Source organism: Oreochromis aureus, linkage group 8 (assembly GCF_013358895.1).
Source record: "Oreochromis aureus strain Israel breed Guangdong linkage group 8, ZZ_aureus, whole genome shotgun sequence".
NCBI lineage: Eukaryota > Metazoa > Chordata > Actinopteri > Cichliformes > Cichlidae > Oreochromis > Oreochromis aureus.
The window spans coordinates 3,125,129-3,150,120 of record NC_052949.1 but is presented as its reverse complement, the minus strand read 5'-3'; the positions used below and the strand labels follow the sequence as shown (position 1 = coordinate 3,150,120).

General features: G+C 43.0%; 1 protein-coding gene across 1 annotated transcript; it reads right to left on the bottom strand.

The window, feature by feature from the left end:
* Nucleotides 1–61: 61 nt before the first annotated feature.
* On the bottom strand, nt 62–24,914 carry abca5 (ATP-binding cassette, sub-family A (ABC1), member 5). The gene is made up of 38 exons (XM_031745421.2): nt 24,785–24,914; nt 23,522–23,691; nt 22,343–22,529; nt 22,076–22,249; nt 20,658–20,755; nt 20,167–20,393; nt 19,941–20,082; nt 19,593–19,781; nt 19,139–19,286; nt 18,223–18,400; nt 17,875–17,933; nt 17,366–17,652; nt 15,723–15,842; nt 15,448–15,586; nt 14,852–14,942; nt 14,568–14,707; nt 13,852–13,971; nt 13,547–13,748; nt 13,069–13,235; nt 12,459–12,586; nt 12,102–12,239; nt 11,906–12,019; nt 11,554–11,724; nt 11,344–11,457; nt 10,715–10,852; nt 10,513–10,581; nt 10,328–10,419; nt 9,047–9,170; nt 8,760–8,877; nt 8,575–8,666; nt 8,219–8,394; nt 7,750–7,825; nt 7,335–7,429; nt 7,028–7,147; nt 6,788–6,940; nt 4,435–4,514; nt 4,302–4,357; nt 62–4,210 (listed from the first exon to the last, which is right to left on the bottom strand). The coding sequence occupies exons 1-38, from the start codon at nt 24,795–24,797 to the stop codon at nt 4,070–4,072; spliced, it is 5,046 nt and encodes a 1,681-aa protein (XP_031601281.1). The 5' UTR covers nt 24,798–24,914; the 3' UTR covers nt 62–4,069.
* Between the last annotated feature and the right edge of the window lie 78 nt (nt 24,915–24,992).

The window sequence follows — 24,992 nt, the reverse complement described above, 5'->3', positions numbered from 1 at the left end:
CCTTCTGGAGCATTTCAGTGAAATTATCAGACAAATAATAACCACAAAAGAAGCTCATTAATATGTTTTGGTGACTGAAATTCTAGTATTTTATTAGTCTGTTGCCAATAAATCACCAGGTAACTGTGTCTGTGCATTAATACCACCATTGGCTGCTAATTTAACACACTGCTTAAATATGATAACTTCTCCAAGAACCCTAATTCAGTGGCAGCTAAATCAGTAATATTTAGGCTTCAAAATGCAGAGTCCAAAAACAGTGAGTGACATCATGTTTACGACTTCCATCTTTTAGATACAGTCAGGATTTAGAGCTACCTGCTGTTTGGTGATGCTGTGAAAGAAACCAACTCAGGTGCATAGCTTTAAAAAAAACAAACAAAAAAACAAAAACAAAGGAATAATTGAACTCCTGAGTTTATAAACTTTGTTGCAAGTGTGTAATCTTTTGCTATGAAATAAACTGATGTGCAAAAGTCTTGAGCCACCCCTCACTTCTTTATATTGTGCTTCCAAGGAGCCAGAAGTCCTTTAAAGTTTGGAGAATTATTCCAGAAAGAAACGCCAGGAAGCTCCCTCAGAGTTCAGACTGTTAAAGAATAAATCTGGTGACACAAACATTGATTTTCTAGCTAACTATACTTGTATAAACTCTTTTTGCCTCGTATACTATATTTCCACATTTGTTTGCAAAATATGAGGAAATGAGGAGCTGCTCGAGACGTGCACAGTTCTCTGTCTGCCTTTGGTGCATCACTCTAAACATCTCCACACTCCGCCAAACTGTCGCTGGCTGGATGGTCTGTTACAAATAAACCAAAAACAAACAAAAGGCCAAGAAATATTATACAGTAACATTTAATCATGAAAAGGTCGAGTAGAGACCATAGAACGACCAGTGTCCATTCAAACAAAGGGGCGCGATAGGAGGAAAATACGGCACACAGCTAAACCACAGTCTTTTAAAAAATAAAGTCAGTGCACAAATAATCTTACAAAGATTGCATAATATAAAGAAAGGTTATAAAATTTCCCAGAAATAGTGCAATTTTACCACCACCAGGAAAATAAAATAAAACCTGCCCCAATGTCGATGCCAGTCGTCTAAACGCTCCGCCGGAGAGTATTTTGGTTTTCGTCACGCAAACCGTTTTGAACTAAATGCTCTGCGGTCTGGAGGCAGGGCTCGGAGTAAAAAGATAGCACATGTTTCTGGATGGCTACATGTTACTGAGACACAACACACACATGCAAACAAACTCTTCATTGCACTTGGGAAAATGAATATAAAATGAGTTTCTATACATTAGTGTATATGGGACAGTCCAGACAGGCCCACCTGTCGATACTCAGCACACACATTTAACTTAAAGCAGAGCCAGTGTTTCTACTCAGTCTGCAGACTAAAGGCTACATGTGTGCACAAGCATACCCACAGGGCTTCAGTTTTCACATTTAATAAGGACACAATAGCAGAAATCCCACTCATTTCCTCCACCAAAGGTATATTTCAATGTTTCTTGTATGTAATACATCTTTACAAACACAGCTGACACTGAGCTCCTACTCACCTCCAGTAAAAAGCGCCTTACAGATGAATGGCATCTACTGCATAAACACATGAAGGTAACTTATCCCTGACACCTTAAAAACAGAGTCACACACACGGCCGTGCTCAGGACAGGAAATGGAATAAATGCTGGAATAAATGTTGCTGACTATTTTCTGAAAATTAGAAGAAATCCAAGAAAAGGTAATAACTCTGTGCTACAGAGTCGGACCACACCAACACGCCAGCAGCACACAAACACACCCACACATCCTCAGACAATCCAACTGTGAGGACTGAGTTTGTGACGTTGCTGCACAACACTTCTGTTCCAGATATTTGATCCACCCCTGTGCCGGCACATCATTCTGCAACGCTCTCAAATTAAATAAAAATACATGTACTCATGATCTGCAGAAAAATCTCCCTCCTGGCTGCATTTATGATCACTAAAGAAATAAAACAAACATCATAAAAAGTGTCTTAAATTCCCTTTAACCAAAAATTCTCACACCTGAATATCATGAAAGAATTACAATTTGTCGGTTTGCTGATAGGTATTGAACCAACAATGTTACTCCCTAGAACAAATCTACTAGATCAGGGGTGTCAAACAACGTGAAGATTAAAAGAAGCTTGGACTGCGTTTTGTGCTTAAGAAAGTAGAGTCTGACTCGTCCAGTTCATCTGAGCCAGAGGTCACTTTACCGCCTTCTTCCTAAAACTAGTTCTGCCCCCCCAAACTAAACTATGCCTATAAAGTACGGATGGGTTTTCCTAAATATAAAACAATAAAACAATGGCACCACTTTCCCTAAAAAAAGAACATATCTTAAATCCCTCCCCCCTTTTCATGAAATGACTGAAATAACGAGAGATTTGTTAAGTAAGGTAGCACAGACTTCTTATTGCCTTTAGTGTATGTGGAGTAATTGTGCTTACATGCATCGTCACCACCTAAAAATCCCATTCTGATCCAGGAGGAATCCTGGGAAAATGTGCATTTTTTTTCCACTGTACACAAAGAAGAAGAAGAAGAAACAAAGTAAAATTCTGGGAATTAACTAAAAGTTTCTGTTTTCATTACAGATCAAAGTCCAGGCAATGATCAGCTGGTACTTTGTTATTTTACAGACTGATTTCTTTAAGAGTTTAAACTTTATACCAAAAAAGGCAAAAATCTGCTTTCTTTACACGTTTGTAAGGAACAGCATCAAGAAAAACTGGACCCAGAATCTAAAATGAGTTTGACACCCCTGTGCTAGAATACACTCACAAACACTATAAACAGCACAATATACACACATCAAATAAGCGAAACAGATTTAACAAAACACAGCTGCATGAGCCGAAGTGGCACCAACGTGAAACACGAGTGACGACAGGAGCTCGAGCGGTCACTGAGTTACGAACCCTCCTCTCACCGGAGGCCAAGCGTACATTCAACATCCGTTACGAAAAGAACGCCTAAACGAGCCCCGTCTGGATCCAACGTATTGCGCCACCTCGGAGGTCGTTCGTCTCTCTAGTGTCATGAGATGAGGGCGGAGTGCTACATGTACTGGTGTGCATATTCTACACTATATTCCTGCATCCTGCTGCTGGGCGACGCTCATCGCTCGCCCCAAAGAATCCGGCTACCACTTCTGAAAATAACCAGCCTCCTCTTTGTGAGCGTGCATGCTGAAACACTCGGGAGAACGAAGGTCGGGACGTTAAGATGAGGATGTTGGTGTAAGATGAGGAGAAGGGACTTTTTTCTTTAGCCTCAGAAGAATAAAAAGCAAACACGGTGTTAGTTTTTTTTTTTTTTTTTTTTAAAGGTTTAAAGAGCTGTACCATGTCTCTTTAGGCATGTTAGTAGATAGGCGTTCACTTCACAGGCTCACATCAACGACAGAGCGATTTCTGCACGTGCTACCGACACTAATAAACCAAAGATACTCGTCAGTGCCAATACGTGAGGAGGTGTGGTTCAGAGATGTGCTGCTTTGGTATGATTGTGGACGGTAGTGCTTTTAAAAAAATAAACAAACAAAAAAAAAAACCCACACCCAAAGAGACGAGAAAACACATTTACAGTAACACTCCTGCTGAGGAGGACGGACGGAAAGGATTACAAAGCATAAATATTATATATATATGTTTTTTAACCCATTTAACTGACTCCCTGTGAAGATAAAAAACATTAGAAAGAGGAGTAAGTGTGGCATCAGCGTGCTGAGAAAGACTGCAGGCCCCTCGGCCACTGCGATTCAGAAAGCACCGAGCACCGATGGACGACAGCAACACACACATGCGCTCCTACAGGCCCACAGGAAGAGGCCACAACAGCCCAAACACACAGTCAATCCCAGTGTATGCAAGGCCCGCCCCCTCCATCCACCCAGGTCCGACTATCATTTTAAAGGCGGTGGGCATGCAGTTAGCGGGGCAGTGCTGGCGTGAGCCCTCAGGCGCTGAAGCCTGGCAGTTTCGGGTTCCTGGTCAGTTACCGGGCAGCTCCCTCTCGGGTGGAGTTCAGAGCTGGTGCACGATGCTGTCTGTGTGGTTGACCGAGACGGAGCCGTCCTGGCGCAGCCGCTGCCACTGGAAAGTTGTGCTGAGGGAGCCCACCTCGTCCTCCTCGTTCTCCTGCTCCTTGGCAAACTCCATAAACACCTGCAGGACAAAAGGAAACGAGGAAAACTTGGAGTGAATAATCCAGAGGTCCAGTGGAAGTACAAACTGACAGCCTGACCTGTAAGCCTACCTGCTCTAAGGTGGACTGGGAAAAGTTGTACTCTTCAAAGTTGAAGGTTTGCTTGGCTGAAGACACAAAGAAAGAAGATTAAGTACACGGGAGAGAGAGCAGAGCTGTGGAGAAGGGGTCAGCGCTCACTCACCGCTCTCTAACTGAGAGAAAGACTTGGCCAGTGATTGGACGTCCTCCATTGGGATCTTGTAAACCATCAGCGTAGCAAAGCTGGAAAAACAGCACACACATACATACAGAATTAAACAGGGACACACAGAGCAGTAGCACGTGTCTGTGTTTCCACAGCTCGTTCACAGCTCTATTTTCCATAATGCTTCCTCGTCTCTTTTTTCGGTCTTAGTTGACTTTTAGTTTTGACTCAGAAATTAATCAGTGGTATAATAAGCTACAAAAATACATCTAAAAGCTCATGTTTTGCCTCATTTATTGATTTCTAACATTTTTATTGCATTTGTTTGAGTCTTTAGGGCTGTTACACCCTCAGTAGGTACATTTACTTCTACCCTGAAAACAACCTCGAACAAGTCCCACATGTGGAGCGTAAAAACATGAAAGCACAGGATATCTACTCCCAACTGTTATTTTAAGGGAAAAGTTCATTTTATTTCACTTTACAAACTGAATGTGTTTAACTTCCACTGTTCATTCGCACGTTTGACACAGTTTTTGTGAACAGCTGAAACTGGGTTGTTCCATTAATCATATTTTAATCACAAGCACTATTCTGTCTTTCAGTCAGGACAAAATTCTTACTCTGGATTTGATTTTTGCTTTCTCGGTTTTATAAGGTTCACTGCTTTCCTTTACAGTGTGCTGTTGGCACTCATTAAGTGTCCATCACTGTGTAGTTGAAGTGGAAGAAAGACTGGTGTTAATCAACTGGAGCCATCTACAGGAAGAAAACACTGAAGGTTTCACAGCTGGACTAGCTGCTGTGGAGTCATGTGACTGCACTCCCATCTGGTACTCTCTACACCGCCATCGGTGCTCGCTGGCTTTATGATCAAAAATATACAATCCAGCCCACTGGACACGTTTAGTAAACGTGAATAAATTTTGGACTGTCTTTTAAAGAATTTTACAGCTTGTCCTACTGATAAACACCTTTCCCGATTCCATTCATACTACACCAAAGTCCATCCATCCAAGTAATGAACAGTTAAATGACTGAAAAGTTGCAGCTTTTTCCTTCTCTGGAGATATTTATGTTTTTCTATTGTGTCCACACTAGGGATGGGTACCGGTGTCCGGTGCCATGATGGCACCGGTTCTGACATAAACGGTAGTAACCAGACCGAAAAGCAGCGCACATTTCGGTGCTTTATTTCGGTGCTTTTTTTTTCCTGAGCCAATTCTAGCCAATCATTTTACGTTTCCGAGGATAGTAGGCGGGGCCAGGTACGTACGTTCTTTCAGAGCAGAGCTACAGATTAAAAATGTCCAAGGCAAAGCGGTCAAAAGTCTGGCTGTACTTCACAGCCAAAGGTGCAAATTCAGCAGCCTGCAACAAGTGCTTTAAGCTGATACTGTGATACTGTCAAAGGAGGTAACACCTCAAATCTGATGAAACACCTGGCGACGCATAGCGGGTTTTTTTTAAAGCCGAGAAATTTGCCGTGTTTGATAGCTTGCTGCGAGACCTCACACCGTGCACATCTACTGCGGGTGTGGTCCCTGTTAGCGGACCTGGAGTTAGCAACATCCCCCCAAAAGAGTAGAGTCCTGGCCCCTAGCCCTGTCAGCGTAGCAGAAATGATGACGGATGATGATGGCAGCAGCAGCCGTTCTCCTCTGCGTGAGTAGCTTCATGTTGTTCGTGTGTAATTAACGTTGAGTACGCTAATCACATTATTACATTAATGCATGTAAGGTGAACTAGCAAACACCGTCGTAGTTACATGCGGCTGTCTTCTTGTTTGATGGCAGATACTCCCTTCACCCTGGCCAAAAAGGCTAAAATGACCAAAGAAAAAGTGGAAAACAGTTAAACATGAGAGGTTTTTGGACAAAGTTTGTGTTTTTTCCATTGTTTAAGCACTGCTTCCAGCCAAGAGTGAGACCATATATGCCCTATAGCTGCAGAAAAGGCTAACATTGTTATCTTTTACAAAAAACCAGCTGAACATGAGAGGTTTTGGACCAATTTTGTGTTCTCCATTCTTTAAGCACCGGTTTGAGCACCGTTTAAGCACCGGCACCGTTTCAAAAGTACCGGTTTGGCACCGGTATCGGATAAAACCTAAACGATACCCATCCCTAGTCCACACAGATGTCTTTCATTAACTACAGCAGCATTTCTTTATCATGTAGAAACACAGAGACACACTTGAAACTGCACAAGGATTAAATGTGCAGTTAAACTTCTTCACAATGACAGAAAAAGGATTTTTACCAATGCAACTCATTTAAGATCAAAATGGGCTGTAAAACGAGTCTGACATCCCTGAAGTACACACAGACACAGACAGGTCGGGGCTCACCTCTCCTGCCGAGCGGCGTGAGGGAATATTCGTAGGATCTCCTTATGCAACAGCGCCACCTGCTGGAGCCCCGTCAGCTCTTCTCTAAGTTTCACCTCCAAACCGTAACCGCGGCCATATTTTCCTTTTAAATGTTGGATGGAACCGATACATCTGCAGGAACGAGAACAAGCATTAAGCGGCGTTATGCCGAGACTCAGAAGTTTGAGAAATTATCGAGAAAGCAGCTGTGGAGCGAACCTCAGCTGCCCAGAAACCATGATGGCGACGCGGTCGCACACAGCCTCGGCTTCCTCCATGTAGTGAGTGGTCAGGATGGCTCCGCGCTGACGGTTCTTAAAAGCGGCTCGCATGGCCCTCCTACACGAAGGAAACGCGAACGATTTACGTACTTTTGCTTTTTTAACGGTAGCATTGCTTATGAAATTAAACATATATTATTTGGCTGTGAAAGAAAAAAAACATTTTTTTGAGAGAACTTCAGCGCTTCACATTTGAAACAAGTAAAAGGCAGAAAAATGTTTCTGTAGGGAAAACATCATCTCACCACATGCGCTGTTTGGACTTTGGATCCATCCCTGATGAAGGCTCATCCAGTAAGACGATCTGAGGATTCCCGATCATGCTCAAGGCAAAACACAACTGCAGACGTACAACACAATAATATCATACAAATACTGTAAAACTATAACAGAAAAGATTAGAAGTACTGCATGTGTTTCATGACAGAAGATAAATTTAAGGCTTTTACATTTGAAGTGAGACGTTTAAACGCCACTGCCGCGAAAAATAAAATTAAACTTAAAAAGCTAAAATATTCTAACTCGTTAGGATGGAGTGAAACGTAGATTTTGCTGTTAACACCAACAGGTTTCTGATAAATACTTTATTATCAGGCAGGATAAACACAGCATTAAAATTACAATCGAGCAGACTAATAGGCAAGCGGAGGGTCTCCTCACCTTCCGCTTGAGTCCTGCAGACAGAGTCTTGGCTTGTTTGTGTAAGTGGTCCTTCAGCTCCAGAGCATTCACCACACTGACAGCAACGGCAGACACACAACAGCCGTTATTAGCTTTACACACTCTCTCCCTCTCTAGAAAAGATCTACAGATCGAGATCAGTGGTTCTTAACCTTGTTGGAGGTACCGAACCCCACCAGTTTCACATGCGCATTCACTGAACTCTTTAGTGAAAAATAAAATATGATTTTTTTCAAATTCAAGACATAGATATGTTTTTTACTGGTGCACAAAATGAGCCGTGCATGTCACAGCGGAGGCTCTGCAGAACCCCTGAGAGCGACTCACCGAACCCAGGTTAAGAACCACTGATCTAGATCATCTTTGACTGTCTGACCGTTTAAAAAAGAAATCACTGTGGTCAAACGTCAGGGGGAAACCGGTACTGAGGATGAGACCGAGACTTTACCGTTTGATGATCCCTGGCACGTCCTCTCCTTTCAGGCCTTTGATGGCGGCGTAGATCTCCAGATGCTCTTGTAGAGTGACCCGAGGCCACAGAGGGTTCACCTGTGGGCAGTAGCCCACGTGCTCCAGAGGATTGTCCACTGAGCGAAACTCAGTGCTGTAGTCTCCCATCAGCACCTGGACCAAGACAAGCAAAAGTTCTGAGTGTTTTCTTGGTTTTACTTGGGGGGGTTTGGGTTCAGCTGACAAAAATCGCATAAATAAAACAACAAAAAGAAAAAAAGTGTTCCATGAGTTACATGACTGAAATTATTAAACAAACAGACAGAGGAATGCTTCAGTATCATCCTACTGTACCTGGCCTGCAGTGGGGTCAGTGTCACCTGCCAACATGTGCATGATGGTGCTCTTTCCTGCTCCGTTGGGGCCCAACAGTCCAAGAACTTCACCTGAAGAAACAGCAGGTTAGGATTCAGACTGTGGGTGAAGCCGGCCGGTTGGGAACCAAGCAGCATAAGAAAAAGCAGCAAGACAAAGCGTACCTTTACGGACACAGAAAGAGACGTTCTTTGTGGCAAGCTTCCTCTTCTTGCTTAGAGAAAATCCTTCTCTCCTGCCCTTGTACTGCTTCTTCAGGTTACTCACAACCACGACCGGTTTCTAAACAGACACAGAAAAGACAGAAAAAGTAGCAAAATGCCTTCAGATCACTGACGAGAAACTAAAAACTAAAGATACCTGGCTGATTTAATATTTATTGCATCCTGACTCTTCAACAGGGACCAGGGACTTCAACAGCATTCTTAATTTATGTATTATAAATATTTACCTCTTCACAGGACTGACAGCTGAGGGCCTCTTTCACTCTGGCCCTTTCCATCTGGACATCTTCGTCTTCATTCTGGCCTTCTTCGAGGTTCCTCTCCACCTTGGCCTTGGACTGGGATGAGATCCTGTGAACATTTTAAAAGAACATCAGGTCTGGTGCATTTAATGTAGGCATCAAAACCTATATGTTTTTATTGCAGTAAAACGGTTGCGACCACATTTTGTTCAGGGATCTGGGTAACTCCAAAAGCCTCACAAACTTTTCTACCTTTATCAAAGCAATAAACCTCAGAATAAATAAACCAGATGTTCCTGTAATCCAGCGGTTCCCAAACTTTTTTTGCTAGGCCCCCCTTTGTTTTACAAGAAAAATGCCGCCCCCGCACGCACGCACGCACGCACGCACGCACGCACAAACACATCCTTTAACCACACACGCCCATATTTTGCTCCATTGCAGTTTATCTCACACCTCAAACATTTAGTAAACAATTAAGCAAATACAAGTAATAAATTACAGGTAGTAATAAAATACACTAACTCTTTTACGCTACGTCCACACCTACACGGGTATTTTTGAAAACTCAGCTGTTTCTATGCGTTTGGGCCTTTCGTCCACACATAAACGGCGTTGCGATTCACCGAAAACTGAGATTTAAAACTCCTTTTTTGCGTTTATGTGTGGATGAGGATTACAGAGTTCGTCACGCAACGTCAAAGGGATGTGCCTCTTTTCACGTCACGCTGTGCGCCACGTTATTGTTTACATGAGATGAATTGCAGAATGGCAGATAGTCAGATTAACAGTATTTTGTGTCTATCTTCAGGTTTTACACGCTTACATACACACACGCAGTTACTGTCCCTGCATTTAGAAAGGCAGAGGCGTCACGGTGTGATTATTTTACGTGTAGTTGTTTTTTTTTTCCTGTGTAATAATTTTCAACATTGCTGTCAATACATTTTTCAAAAAATGCCTCTCTGTGCAAAATGGGTTTAAACACATAAACAGCTGTGGGATCCTGTTTGTCCGTGATTTGAACAGGGGGAACAAATTACGGAAGGATCAGCCTGATATTATTTGTATCCCGCTGTAACTTTACTGTATAAAGAGCTAACATGTCCAAAATGTCAGGAGTAGTTAGTTATTACAAGAAGTGTTTGTGAACTAAACCCTTTTCACACCGCGCCCCCTCTGCAATGGCTCTGCGCCCCCCCCAGGGGGCGGACCCCACACTTTGGGGAGCTCTGCTGTAATCAGAGTTATGAAAGCGATCATCACCTGCAGAGCTGATCGTTTTTCATCGTCCTTCCTCCAGAATGGATCTCCAGCCAGCGAAGCAGGAAAAGCAGAACGATGCACTGGAGGTAGGGCTGAGCACAGACACACAAGGATTACAGTTAAATACAGTTCTGACAATTTGTTTATCACATTTTTTCCCCCACATCTTGAAATATGATACATACGGCTAAAACTGAAATGAGCAGGTTCTTCCACAGGAAGTTCTCCTCGTAGACAGTCGGGAGGAAGGTGGCCTGAAAATGGAGAAATGCTCTCAAACATGACTCCAATAACGGCCTCAGCCCCAGTGATATATGATTGTGCATTTATTTGAAAAACACAGCTGTATGCTTGACAGAGAAAGCAGCTGTTGCCCTGAGCTCCTACCTTGGTGATGCAGTTGAGACAGCCCATGAGAGGGTACAGCGGGTTGAACAAACACAAGACGTTGTGCAGGGTTCTTGTCAAAACTGGATTGTTGTTCACGAAGGACAACTGAACCACCGAGGCTGACACGACGCACACCTGAGGTACAAGTAATTTATTTATTTTTAATAAAGGTTTCAATCTAAAGCATTTTTGTTGTCATGTGAAGAACAAAGAAAAGAAAAAGAAAGAAGGAAGAAGAAGGAAGAAGAAGAAGGAAGAAGAAAGAGGAAGAGGAAGAAGAAGGAAGGAAGAAGAAGAAGGAAGAAGAAGGAAGAAGAAGGAAGAAGAAGAAGGAAGAAGAAAGAGGAAGAGGAAGAAGAAGGAAGAAGAAGAAGGAAGAAGAAGAAGGAAGAAGAAGAAGAAGGAAGGAGGAAGAAAGAGGAAGAGGAAGAAGAAGGAAGGAGGAAGAAGAAAGAGGAAGAGGAAGAGGAAGAAGAAGGAAGGAGGAAGAGGAAGGAAGGAGGAAGAAGAAGGAAGGAGGAAGAGGAAGGAAGGAGGAAGAAGAAGGAAGAAGGAAGAAGAAGGAGGAAGAAGGAAGAAGAAACAGCAGCACCAGGCTTCTTCAGGATCACATGTTTGAGTCTCACCATCATGGAGATGACAGAGAAAAAATCCCTGTTGCTTTGGACTCGGGTGAAGCCGAAAGACGACACGTAAGTGAAGAGAATCATGGCTGGACTGAAGCCGACGGTGCAGAGGACCTAAGGCGGGGCAGAAGCCATGAGATGAAGTCACATATGTGTTGTATTACAGAGGAATAAAGTCTGCGATACAGCGCTTTAAGCAGCTGGACGCACCACAGCGGAGAGGTTGCTGGAGTTGAGCAGGTTTCCGGTGTGGAAGGAGAAAAGGATGATGGACATGAAGGACAGGATGAGGTAATAGAACGGGATGTCCACCGCCGCCTGACCGCACCAGTACGCTGACGGTACGAGACCAGAGATGCGCAGAGTGGAGCGACACTTTATCTGCAAAGGGGACAAAACCCCCAAAACAAAACACAGAAGTGACGAGAAATATGTAAGAAATGTGACTGTGTGGCCCGATATTCTCACTGTACCAGAAAACATTTCTTTTTTTCCCTCCTTTCGTGCTAAATCTTTTGTTGAAAAGATTAATCTGTTTTTATCTCTGTGACTAACTGGTTACCTCTCGGTCTCGAGTGTGGTCCATTGCAAAATATGCCGGCATTCCAGCTGCCAGCATTCCCAGTATGATCGCCTCTATGTACACCAGCGCGTAGGATGTAGCATCAGGGATTTGCTGATAGGCATCACAAAGGGAAAGTTTAGTGTCTTGGAAACGACCTGTGTTATCTGACTCTATATTTGTCAAAGGCACTCACATATTCAAAAGGTTTGGTCCACGTTCGGATCTGCCCGGTCCCATTCAGACCTCTTAGAAGAGCATTGCTCAGTATATTGACAGTCATGGGCAGGGAGTGAACAGTCGTGCTGTTAAATGCAACGCTGTATCTGAAACCCTGTTAACAACACATGAAACAAAGTGTCAACAGCATCTCATGAACTCAGCACTCCATCTAAACAGAAAGCTCTCAGTTAGAGGAGCCAGCAGCCCTCAAACAAAGAGCACTTTGCCTGGAACACGAGCACCGTGACACATTAAATGTAGGTGGAGGTGCTCCAGTTTCATCTAATCTGATATCAGTAATTAAATTCAATCTATGCAATATTAAAGTGACCTTGCTGGATCTTGTTACGTTGATGGCAGCGCTGTGGGGAGCCGCCGCCATGTAGTCACTCTGCTTCATCATTTCCACTTTGATGTCCTGAGACTCGATGTTGTGGATGAAATCGGAAATATCAGAGCCTGTAGGTACGAAAAAGGCACGGCTAAAATCATCCATACAACCATTTTCTGCTGTGTCACAGTTGCAGTGGTCCAAGAAGAGATGGGCAGACGTCCTTCGACATAATCTGAGTTTGTTGCCACTCAGCCCAGACACCCCTCAGAGGAAGCCTGAGGTTGGGGGGCTACAGCTTGCAACTATAAAATTTAATCATGCAGAAGCTCATAGGTGTCAATAAAAACAATTCAAATCAACATCAAGGAGGTCGGTTAAATTACACCCACGGGACATATTGTAATGATTATGGTTAGTGGGATATTTCACACTTGTGCAGAAGTGCAATGCTTCATCACAGTGTTTACATCACGTTGTGCTTTGTGATAGAGCTGAGATCTCGAGTCTTATTCGGGGAAAAAAAGAAAACCATTGAAAGTGAAACAAGCCTTTTAACTCAGTTACACAGAAACCGTCAGGCTGCCGTGTTTGTATCTGTGACACTCACCAGTTGAGTTCTGAACCAGGAGGCTTGTGGCGTATCTCTGGGGCACCTGGTTCCTCCTGAGGAGGTAAATTGGCAGAAACTGGCGGTCTGAGGAGTGAATCTGGATGTTTCCTGTGGCCAGCGACAAAACCAGGACTGCAGCCACAAACACCAGGAACAAGGCCAGACTGGAAGAGGAGGAAGGGGGAGGTTAGAGTCAGGAAATTCTCGATAAATGGGAGGAATAAAGCCTCAAAACACATACCCATTTCTGTGACTGGACAAAGAGGCAGAAAACTATGGATGTCATTTAGTTCTTTAACTCTAAGCTACAGGAGCAGAAGGAGCATGTGTGTCCATCATATGACAGATTAACACACAAACAACAAAAACAAAAAACATATATTGTATTAAGGTAATAAATAAAAAGCCCAGTTTACCCATGATATCTTCAAAATAAAGAAACTGGCTAATAAAGTAAAATAAAGAGAACACTCACGTGTAAATGAAGGCCTTCCTCTCCCGGCGCATGTTGAGCATGTGCAGCCACGCCACGGTGCTGAACTGCTGCCGCCACAGGGCGTGACCCGTCACAACGTCCGACTTTGTGTCGGAGAACGTGAGCAGCCTCTGGTCCGTGTCATCCAGGGAGGCGGTGTCGCACTCGTCGTCCGCCTGCTCTCGATTAAACACGCTGTAGTCTGAAAACATGAAACGACTTTTACTCAACACCAGAGCTCCTTTGACTTTTTCCATTCGAAAAACTTAAATCAGCAGCAATCTTCAGTTTGGCGACACACTCACCAGCCTGATCCACTTCAGCCTCTGCCTCCAAACGTAGAAAAACATCTTCCAGCGTTGTCATGGAAACACCATAGTTGACTATTCCCAGTCTGGGTTGAGAGTCGAGCTCCGAGAACAGGCCTACGAAAGATGAATTCAGGACCGCTCAGCGCGCTGCGTGGCTCACAGTCAAAGCTGAATCATAACTGAGTCATACTCTATTTTTAAAATACTGTCTGGATATTTTTAAAGGATATTAAAGAAACCATGAAGGCCAAGAGTAAGTAAACTTTCCCCTTTCAGCAGGGACAACTGCTCCAGTATCACTCTGCTCTGCCCCAGTGCAGATTCAGAGCTTCAAGAAATTGCTTTATTTGCAGTTGATTGCTTTGGAGTTATGATTTTTAAAAACATTTTTATACAATGCACAATGTCAAAGCAAGGCAGTTAAACCAAAAAATGCTGATGGGCACATTTAGGAGTACATGGCTGTGCACAGCTGCATGCATGTTGCTACAGAAAGCAGGCAGCTATCAGAGAATCAGCCTTCAGCACAAAACAAGAGTCAGGATAAATGTGCAAAAACGTGACCCGACTGTAAACTGAAAACATAATCAGTACAATTTAATGCTCAAAAAACAAACACGCACAAAGGAAACATCTGTATGGTCGACTCATGTCATGATTTTTTTTTAATTTTTTTAAATGTGACCGATGGACGTTCCTGTGAATCGAACCTGGGAACGTGTCCATGCTCTCAAAGGGCAGAGTGAAGGTCAGCTCCGCCTCGTGATGTCGGGATAACTTGGCTTTGGGAACGTGCTGCTTAACCAAAGACGTGATCTTTTCTGCGTCACATGCCTCGCTGATAGACATTCTGCAAAGGATGAAGAAAAACATCTAAATCTAGTTTGATAAAGACGCCTGTGGTTAACACACATCTAAACTCAGCAATAACAAAAACAATCTCACGGATTATTCCTTTTGGGTTCTTGTAAGAGTCAATTAAAGGGGTCCTTGCCTTAGATGATAGCCCACACCGCACTTGATCTTGAGATACAGAGAGGAGCCAACACACTTCAGCTGACCTTGAGAGATCACAGCTTTGCGATCTGCAGAAACAAACATTCAAAAGAAATAAATCAGACATGTTTTCAACTCGCGTGGAGATAAACCTTTGTTCTCATATGGGTCAAGTATAAAACTGGAGCTGCTGCTCGGTTACATAAAGCTGTGCTGGTGTTTTCTGCTCGCCTCCGCACCTTGAATCTCACTCTTTCTCCTGCAGCAAGGAAGGAAACTCAGCGCTGACCTCATGATGAATAATATCACCAAGCTGGAGCATATGTTAGCAGTATACTTTAAAATATGCATACACAACAAACCTGAGTGAAAACTGTTCATCCGGTCAAACGGTTTTATTTTAAACATCATCAAGAAAAGACAGAAAATTTTCTGGAAACGGAAAAGCAACACCAGCTCCTGATTAAAATATTGATCAAGCTAGAAGATCCTGAGATACCATCATCCGGGATAAAAATAAAGCACAATTTCTGGTCTATATCTCCAGTCCAAAGTGTGGGTTTGTGTATCTTACACAACAAGAAGCATTCGTACCAGCAAGGATGTCTGCCTCGTCCATGTAGTGCGTGCTGAGCACAGTGACTCTGCCGGCCCGGCGACTCTTCAGCAGAGACCACACCTGGTGCCTGGAGTAGGGGTCCATGCCGGCCGTGGGCTCGTCTAAGAGCAGGATCTGACAGAAACAACCACAAACCCACGTTATCCGAGAAGGACTGGTGTCTGGATTTAAAAAAAAAAACACAAACAAAAAAACTCCTCTCCACTCTTTTGCCTCCAACAAAAACTGAAGTAAGATTGCGCACAGGTACCTTGGGATCTCCTAGAATGGCGATGCCCACAGACAGTTTCCTCTTCTGGCCTCCGCTCAGATTCTTGGCCTGAGCCGTCATGATCTTCTCCAGGTCCAGGTCCTTCAGCACCTTTGTGACCTGTCAGAGAAGGAAACATCACACTAAGGCTCAACAAGCACTTGTTACTGAAACAGCTTTTTAAACAACCTCAAGAATGTCACATATTCTCCTGCTGGAATCACTAATGCACACACATGAAAAATATGACAACAACATGCTCTGGAGTTTAGCCACGTTCCAGATCTTTCTATGAAATCTAAATCTTAAGGAAAATAGACACAGACCCCATCCGTGTGTCATTTTTACTTTTTAAACAGTGGATTTAAAGACCTTCTAGAAGCAAGTCTCACAACTCTGCAGTCATCTTTACAATAAATTTAATGTTCCCATTGTTAAGGGTCCGATATTGAGGACGAGAGTAAAGCAACGATGGTCCAGAAGAGCTTGATCAAAACAATTGATTTTAATGAATACACGCAGCGTGGGGAGGTGTAAACTGCAAAACATCAGTTGTATATCTCCACCCAAAAATACACTTCAGATTGCTTTTATAACATCAGGGTATTATAACGGCCCCTCTTGCGTTTACAAGCACATAATTTGCATCTTAAGAACATTATTTGCCTCTTTTACAGACAATGATCACTTTTAAGAGATAAATGCAGACACAGAAGTTCCCCTTTCTGGCATCCTCCTCCAAATATGGTGATGATCTCAGGCCTTTGAGGTCCCCATGGACTTGTCCTCCTTCTGTCACCTGTTGTCAAGTAAACTCTAGTGCAACATGTTGCGGAATACACTCAGGCCTTTGCTCAGCTACCATTTTACTGTAACAATATACTCAGCATATAAGCTTTTAAGATTATAGATTTAACTCAACGATTTAAAGTGGTTATAACTGCACCTGTAATAAAAATGTTAATATGTGATTATGATAACCCCTGTAATACAAATTATAACATAATGCCAACAGCTTCAATAAATGCTTTGATGAAATGATAATTAATGCAACGATAAAGATGATGGTTATGAACAGTAGCAGTAAAATAATTTACACCATCTAATTTAAAGCATCATCACTTACTGGATATATTAACTGTATGAATAGAATCACCAAAATGTGGCAAATTTGTTCACAAAGAGGGCTTTTTCTTATACATACTTCTAACTTATACTTCAACTACATCTGCCCTTCATTAATTAATCTGGGGGTCTTCAGTCTAACCCGAGAGAGCACTGAACAAATGTCAGACTGATGATTAGCAAAGAACATTTCTAATCTACCTACAGCTTTGCTAAAACCACAGATTAGGATGATAAGAAGATGTTTGCTACCACACACCCTGAAATTATAGGAAATGAAACTACTGTGTGTTTGTGCATATGCCAGGTGCAGCAACATGATTGGCTGATAGTTTCTTCTATTCTACTCTATATTTAAGCATACCTTCATCTGATGGAGAATGTGCTTTTTTAATGTCAGTGTTTCCTTGTCTTGTTGTGGGTTTGATGTCATGTTTCAAATGTATGGTTTTAACTTTGATAAATGTCAGAATGTTTCAGACTTTGCACTGCGGGAACATTTCGATCGTCACATTTACCTCGGTGTCGATGTCTGCTCGTGGGATCCCTTTGATGGCAGCAAATATCCTCAGGTGCTCCTCCACCGTGAGCACATCAAAGATGATGTTGAACTGAGGGCAGATTCCCACCAGCTGCTTCATTTCGGCCGCGTCGGCAATCTCTGCCACAGGGGAGCCATAGATGGTGGCCGTGCCGTTTGTCGGCGGGCAGATCCCACACAGGATGTTCATGAGGGTGGACTTTCCAGCCCCGCTGTGTCCCAGCAGAGCTGTAATCTGTCCCTCATAGATGTCAAAGGTCAAACCTGAGAAGGAGAGGTAAAGAAACAGGAGGAGATACGGGATGTTATTTCAGTCCGTTGTAGGAATGTGGAAAAATATGTAATCTAACAATGTAAATCAGGCTGACGGGAAAACATTTTCTGCTTATTACTGAGGTTGGATCTTTACCCCACATTATACAGCACCTTCACGTGACTCATGCTGTAACCTTGAACAACATGTATAATTCATAGAAAAGCACTCACCCCTCAGAGCCTCCACCACGTTGTCCTTTTCTTTGTACACTTTGCGGATGTTATTGATGCTGTTGGAGACAAAACAAGCGAGCAATGAAGAAACAGTGAAACTGAAAGGAGAGAAGCGTAAACACAGCAGCAGAGTCAGTTGAAGAGCAGCTCTCAGGTTACAGGCTGGACCCCCAGGCTCTCCTCAGCTGATGCTACAGCTGAGCTGGTATTTGGCACTAAAGCAAGAGCTGAGCCTAACGCTGATCTACCCGATCTCTCAGTCCTCTGAATCCATACTTTTAGTAAAGGTACTCTGTGAGCACTGACATAAAATAAAATGAAATATTGGTAAGTTCAGGCTTTTACCGGATGGCTTCTTTCCCTCTGAACTCGGGAGAAACCGGCTCGATAGACTCGTCCCCACCGGGAGCGCCGTTCAGCTCAGTGTCGTACACCGAGCTCACCTCAACATAGCGCTTTCTGTGTTTGGACCAATAGGACGGCTTCAGGAAGTAAACCAAGGACCTCCGCATTCCAAACTCACCTGCGTATCAGAAAATCATCATGAAAATAAAATGAAAACACAAAACAAAACAAACAGAACTGCTAACCCAATCAGCTTGAACCAGCAGTGGGGCGATTTAATGCTGCAGTCAATTAAAGCAGCACGGTCAATGTGGTGTAACGCTAATTGTGAAGTACAGATGGATCTGCAGAGCAGTGCTGCACACACTCAGTGGGTGAAAAGGGAAACATCTGACATCTGACAGTTTATTTCCCACTCTGCAGTCATGCGCAGCACTCGCTGCACAGCACACTGCTGGAGGGCTTTTCAAACTTGCTGTGGGATCTCAGTTTGTTCTTTTCCTCAATGCCCAAAAGCTTCTACTGATCTGTAGCGCTATTGGAGAACATCAAGACATGTTGAGGAGGTCATTTTAACCATTTAAATCAGCTGTCTTGGATCAAGGACACGTCTGAAACCTGCAGGACACCGGCCCTCGAAGCCTGGAGTTCCCCAATCCTGAACTAAAGAGAAAATTCAAATTGTTCCTGAAAATTTTACATTTTTGGCTAATTTTACAACCAAAATAATTCCAGGAGGGCCTTATGATACATGGGGGAGTAAAGGGTAAACACTCTTTATTTTCAGCTGTTTTGCTACTATGTAAAAGAGAAAAAGGTGACTACAAAAACACATTTACTAACTTAATAGCTGCTGGATTTGTCCTGGCAAAAACCAGTGTTTGACCACACCGAGTTCAAATATGTTTGCACTTACCAGGCAGGACCTGGTCCAGGTAGATAGCCAGCAGAAGATAAAGGATGCAGTCCACAACCAGCATCAGCAACGGCACGTACAAAGGATGAGGCCCGTTAGTCAGAGAAGAAAATACAGCACCGTCTCCCTGTGCCTCCAAGTAAACAACCTAAAATAGATATTAGACAAATACGCACTGAGATCAGCCTCGGTGGCATCTACTGCACAAAGCTTCATCTTTCTGAAAAGTGAAGGCTGGAAAACTGCAGAGATTATATTGACATTTTTAGCAAACTGCAGAAAGAACCTAATATCACTTATGATGCAATTAATAGAAAAATGATTTAAATTAAAAATTGATTAAATTAACAAAAACAGGATCAACACTGAGGTAAGAGAGGACTGCAACAAGCTGCGATTTAATTTATTCCAGAAGCAGGAAAGTACTCCAGAGGAGACCAGAGCGTGTTTGTACCTGTGCAATGCCGATGGAGAAGGCACTGGGCGACAGCAGGCACAGAAGCCACACCAGCGGCTGTGGGAAATCCTTCACGAGGACGGTGAAGAGCGACAAGCAGCCAAACACCACCGTCAGCATGGATCCCACCGTGCTGGCAAACTTGGGCTTCTTAAACAGCGGAGTCAGCATGAAGGAGAAGAAGATCTGTGGAACAGAGTCAGGATATGGATGAGAGGAAAGAACATTCACTACTACCAACACAAAGGCTGGAATCAAATAGCCACAGCTATATTTTAATTCTTTATTTCCCCAAAGCAACACTTGTGTGTTGGTTTGCTTTCCCTCCATCCCAGCTCTACTCACTGATGATATTCCATAGAGGAATATGAGGAAAAAGATGACAAGGAAGTTGCTGTTAGGAAACAAGGCTGTGTACGTCGCGATGATGGCCATCAGGATAGACATGGTGGTCACCAGAGCAGCGTACAGGAGGCCCCACGATAACCTGTCAAACCACACGTACACATGAACGGGATTTTCTTTGGTCCGAGTGTCCGAATGTGCAGCGGCCGAAGCCGTATCTCCTCACCAGAAGGCTGTGTCGTAAAGCCCCATCATGGTCATGGTGTCTTTGAGACGATGCTCCTTCTCAGCCGCCACGTTGACGATGAGGAAGGTGACGAAGGGCGTGAAAGCCAGGACCAGGTAGATGGAGATGAGGGCGTGGGGGAACTTCTGAACCTCCACAGAGCCGGGCTGACCCATCATCACCGCCTTCAGTTCGAGCTCGCTCAACACCGAACGTTTTGTCTGCATCTGAGCACAAAAGATGATAAAAGAGTTTAAACCTGGGACTTTTTTCAGTAATGAAGTCAAAGAAAATCCATGTGTGATAAATGCAGTTCAAATGTCCGAAATTCAACAAGACAAAACAGAAGACGGGCACAAGCTTGCAGCAAAAAAAAAAGTTAAAAAAAAATTAAAGGTGTTTGGTGTCTGCTGTAATAAATAACTAAAGTCCCACCATATAACGTATCTGTGGTTAACACACGGTAGCAGCTGAGCTTCAGCCTGTCTCACCTGAATAATGGCTGCGTCGATCAGAGACTGGAGGTGAATGAAGCCGGAGTACCAGTAATTTGCAGCCCTGCAGTTTACCGAGCTCGACAAGCAGCTGGCTGCAGGAGACGAAGCAACGACAGCAATCAATCAAAATGTATTTGTAAAGGACCTTTGTTAAAGGTGATTCAATATAATATAAATCATAACAAATAATATACAATGACCATCAATATAGAGTAGATTAGAAAGATGAAACATCACAGCAATAAAATAAAATTTAAACTAGCTTTTCAATAAAATAATACAACGAAAGATAAATCAAAAGTAAATGATCTAAAAATCTAATATAGTAAAAATAGAATAAATACACTTCAAGTCCAAAAAACTAAAGTAAATGTGTAAGAATCAATCTAAATCCAGGCTAAAAGTTTGAAGATTTCAACACTTCTGTTTTAAATTCGATCATTTCTGTATGAAATATAAAACAGCACTACAGAACGCCACACTTCAGCTCTAAGAGGGAATAATCTCTTTTACAGTTCTGTTCATCTCTTCCTCCACTCCATCTAAACCAGAGTCATGTGTTCTTCCATCTTTTTATATTCCTTCATACCAAAAGAGCTACAAGTCAGGATCCAGAAAGCTGAAGCATGTTTAAGATTTAAATCAACTTTTTCTCTCTCTTCAATGTCTGATTAATGGAGAGGAAACGCTCTCAGATGTTCTGGGTGACAGCCAGATCCAGTGTTGATAGTTCACGCTTATTTTCCCTTCAACATCTTCATAACAACAAATTATTAGTCCATGTTACGTTCCCCTAAGTGTCCAGGTGAAGCAGGGAGATTAACAAAAAGTGGGTAAAAAAAACAAAGGAGATAAAGGAGGCAAAACTAAAGGAAAACCCAGAAGTTGGCCACTAAACAAAATAATAAGTCAAGACCGTAAAAATCACCAACGCCCAGGAGTAAGCAGTCTTTAACCCTTTTAAAAAAAATAAAATAAAATAAAATAAAAAATACTCCAGCAGTAGAAGGGCGGCACCTACGGATGGAGAAAGAGCAAGACGCACTCACCAGGGCAAAAAAATAAGTAACAATCACAGAAGAGCATCGCTGCGCCCTGCCAGGGCTACAATGATGACTCATTTAAGGATTTTACCACCATGAGCAATGCCCCCACTGACTGCTGTTTCTTTTAAACTAGCACGAGTACTTTAAACGATTCATTATGGATGTTTTTTTTACACCAAAGGACTCTTTCAAAGGCAGTTAGCAGCACATCTGAAGATGTATGCAAGTCTACAACACAAATGAGCTTCTGATCTGTCACAGTGAGGGACAAAGTGTAGAAACTTTGTACCCATTTAAAATAAAGTTGAGCCAATCCATAAAAATAAAGCGGGAGAAAGTATAATAGTTTCAATAATTAGGCTTTACCAATAGACTCTGTGTAGTCACTGGGTAAAGGCAGCTGGTTGTGCGGGAAACGGAGTTTGTAAGATGTGGCCGAGCTGTCCATGAACACGACGCCAACATAGCTGGAGGGCTCGTAGAGGCTGGCGTTCTCCAGATCCTCCTCACTGGAGAACATCTCCAGACGATCCTGCATAACTGAAGGAGGGAAAAAAATGCTCGGTTTGCTCTTTTCGAACCATCTGCACAAACCTAACAGACACAGAACCCCGCAGATGTTTTCAGACTTACGCATATTCTGAGCCACCTCTTCCATGATGTGAGTGGTGATGTTACTGATTGGTGTGTAGCCGAGGCCTTTGAAGAAGTGGCTGTCACTCTCCAGCTCCGTCGTGCTGATGCCGCCATAGTAAACATGAGGATTCAGGGTGCTGATGAGTATCAGGAGGCCCAACAGGAGCAGAGGGAGGATCAATTCCTGTACAGACAGGGACACAGAAGGAATGTGAATAAGTGTGCGCAGTAAACCCTGATATCCACCAGGTCAGATCAGATATAGCGTCATCTCTTAAATATGTTTTCTTGTGTATGTCCAAAGCATTACAACCCAAAGTTGGTGAAAATTCATGCTCTGTGGGACAGAAAATGAATTTACAGGTACATTTTAGTGAGAAAAGACATTGCTTTCACTGATGACTGCATGCACACAGTGGCTCTAACTGCAAAACCAAACCGCGAGATAAAAAAAAGAAAAAATTGTCTTCCTATTGATAAACAACCTGCAAGGCTGAACTCAGAGGGGGGCATGTCAAGAGTTTGAGGCTTGTGGTAGACAGTACCAGAGAAGAGAGATGTTTATGTATTGTGAAGCATGATCTAGGTAATTTGGCATCATCTGTGTAAAAAACTCAACCTACATATGGTGTCAACATTTTCTTCTCCCAACTAAAGCTCAAGTTTCCTGTTGAACAACTACACTTCTGACAAAAACACTGCAACAGATTACTAGATTCTAAAAATGTAGAACAAATCCAGTCTTTGGGGTAACGGCTGGTCTGTGAGTGAAATAAACACGCTGTATTATTCACAGTGGAGCTTAGGGCGGCCCTGCCTGCTGTTGAGGAAGATGGAGGCGGTCCCAGAGAGCTGCAAGTCAAAAGAAAAGCTGATACACAGGCACATAAAAAATGCATAGACGCAACTTAAAGCCGAATAAAAAATGCATGGTCTGACAAAGCAGAAATAGAAAGCAGAAAGAAGCAATGGTGAAGCTTCAACTTTTAGCGACTTTTAGCACACAGGCGTAAAAACACGACCTTTTCAACGACTTAGTGACACAAGCCGAGACCTCCCCAGAAACCAGAACACACCTCGACATCAGGCTGCTAGATTATGGTAAAAATCGCATGTTTCAGAAACTCTGGAAACATTAGTTATTTATTGGATTTAAAAAAAAAAATGTTTCTGCACCTGCAGGCTCTGCTGCTTGGTCCTCCATTTGATGAGCAGGTTCTTGTAGAGAAGACTTCTCGTTTGGTTCCAGACTCCAGCGTCTCTTCTGTACACGGGCTGCATGCTCCCAGCATTCCTCATGTGGATAACGTACGGACGAGAGGTCCTCTCACTAATCCTGGCCTCAGCTGCAAGGGACATAGATGGCAGAGAAGAAATTAAAAGCCCCGGATATTATGCACTCGAGCAGGAGGACTTAAGACAGTGAATCAATACGGCAATCATCAGTTAGTCTGCATCAGTCTGCGATTATCCCGCAGACTAACTGATGCTTTATTTCCCTCTTGCATCTTAAAGGCTGCTTTGCTTTGTCATGATGAAAGGATTAATATTAAACTTTCAGCTCGTTCTGACTCCAAACTGCTGCAAAAAATATTAACAAATTCTCAGGGGGAGGATTCATTTATTTGACCTGGAGGCAGTTACTCTAAGGATGTCTGTTTAAACTGCAACATATTCTGATGATTTAGGTTTCCCAAACTTTGTTTAAATTTTGGATGTTTTACCATCTAACTCTTGATTTTCTTTATGAATGTAAAATCCAGTGACGTGGTGTTTATGTGTTCGTTACATTACTGGTCTGCACAAATACTGCTGACTGAAGTGCTGCCTATCTGGGTCTTTTACAAAAGATTTCTGACCACAAGAGCATCATGTTGGTGGTTACAAATATATAGTTATAGGAAATTATTTATTTTTTGCCTGGCTGATTCATACAGTAAACTTTCATTTGAACCATTTTCCGCTCTGCTTAGAGTTTGCTGCAGTAATATATAGTATTATATATTAGTTAACTAACCCAGTATCGGTGTATACAGGTATACTATGACACCTGTCAGAAGCTTCTAACAAAGCAAATTAAACCCGCTTCTCTTGTTTTCGCCAACAGCGAACCGATGTTAGCTACAACTGGCGCTAACCTGCTACCTGCTGATATTTCCATATGCTAAAGAAAAAAAAATTAATCGACAGACATTAGCGTCGCCGCTTCGTCCTCACCCGGACTGGAAAACAGGACAGGTGTAGGCAGCTGAGTGTGCGAGCCTCTGCACAGAATTAACCGCGGCTGATTGAGTGTATTTTTCTAATCTGACGCGCTGAATGGCAACACAGGCACACGGAGCAGCATCGAGCTAACAGGCTACAGCAGCACAGCGTGTGTACGCCGGGCTAAAAACACGTCCGCTCGAGAAAAACAAAAAACAAACACAACATACTCACGTATGAAATACATTAAGACATATCCTTCCTCAGTTCGCGATTTAACGGCATTACATTACAGATTTCATTTTGTAAGTATCAGGTAAACACCCCCTTAAACGAGCTCGTTTCTTGCGTCTCTACTTCCTCCTGTCAGATGCAACGCCCCGAAATGTGATGTCGGCCAATCAGATTTGGTCTCGATGTTGCTGACGCTAGTCTGCGCCAA

Excerpts from the sequence above, each read along its gene's own strand:
- abca5 (XM_031745421.2), bottom strand. Across the intron at positions 20,756-22,075 it reads TGACTACACAGAGTCTATTG|CCAGCTGCTTGTCGAGCTCG; the intron begins GTAAAGCCTAAT and ends CGTCTCCTGCAG. Across the intron at positions 13,749-13,851 it reads GGCTGAAGTGGATCAGGCTG|ACTACAGCGTGTTTAATCGA; the intron begins GTGAGTGTGTCG and ends TCATGTTTTCAG.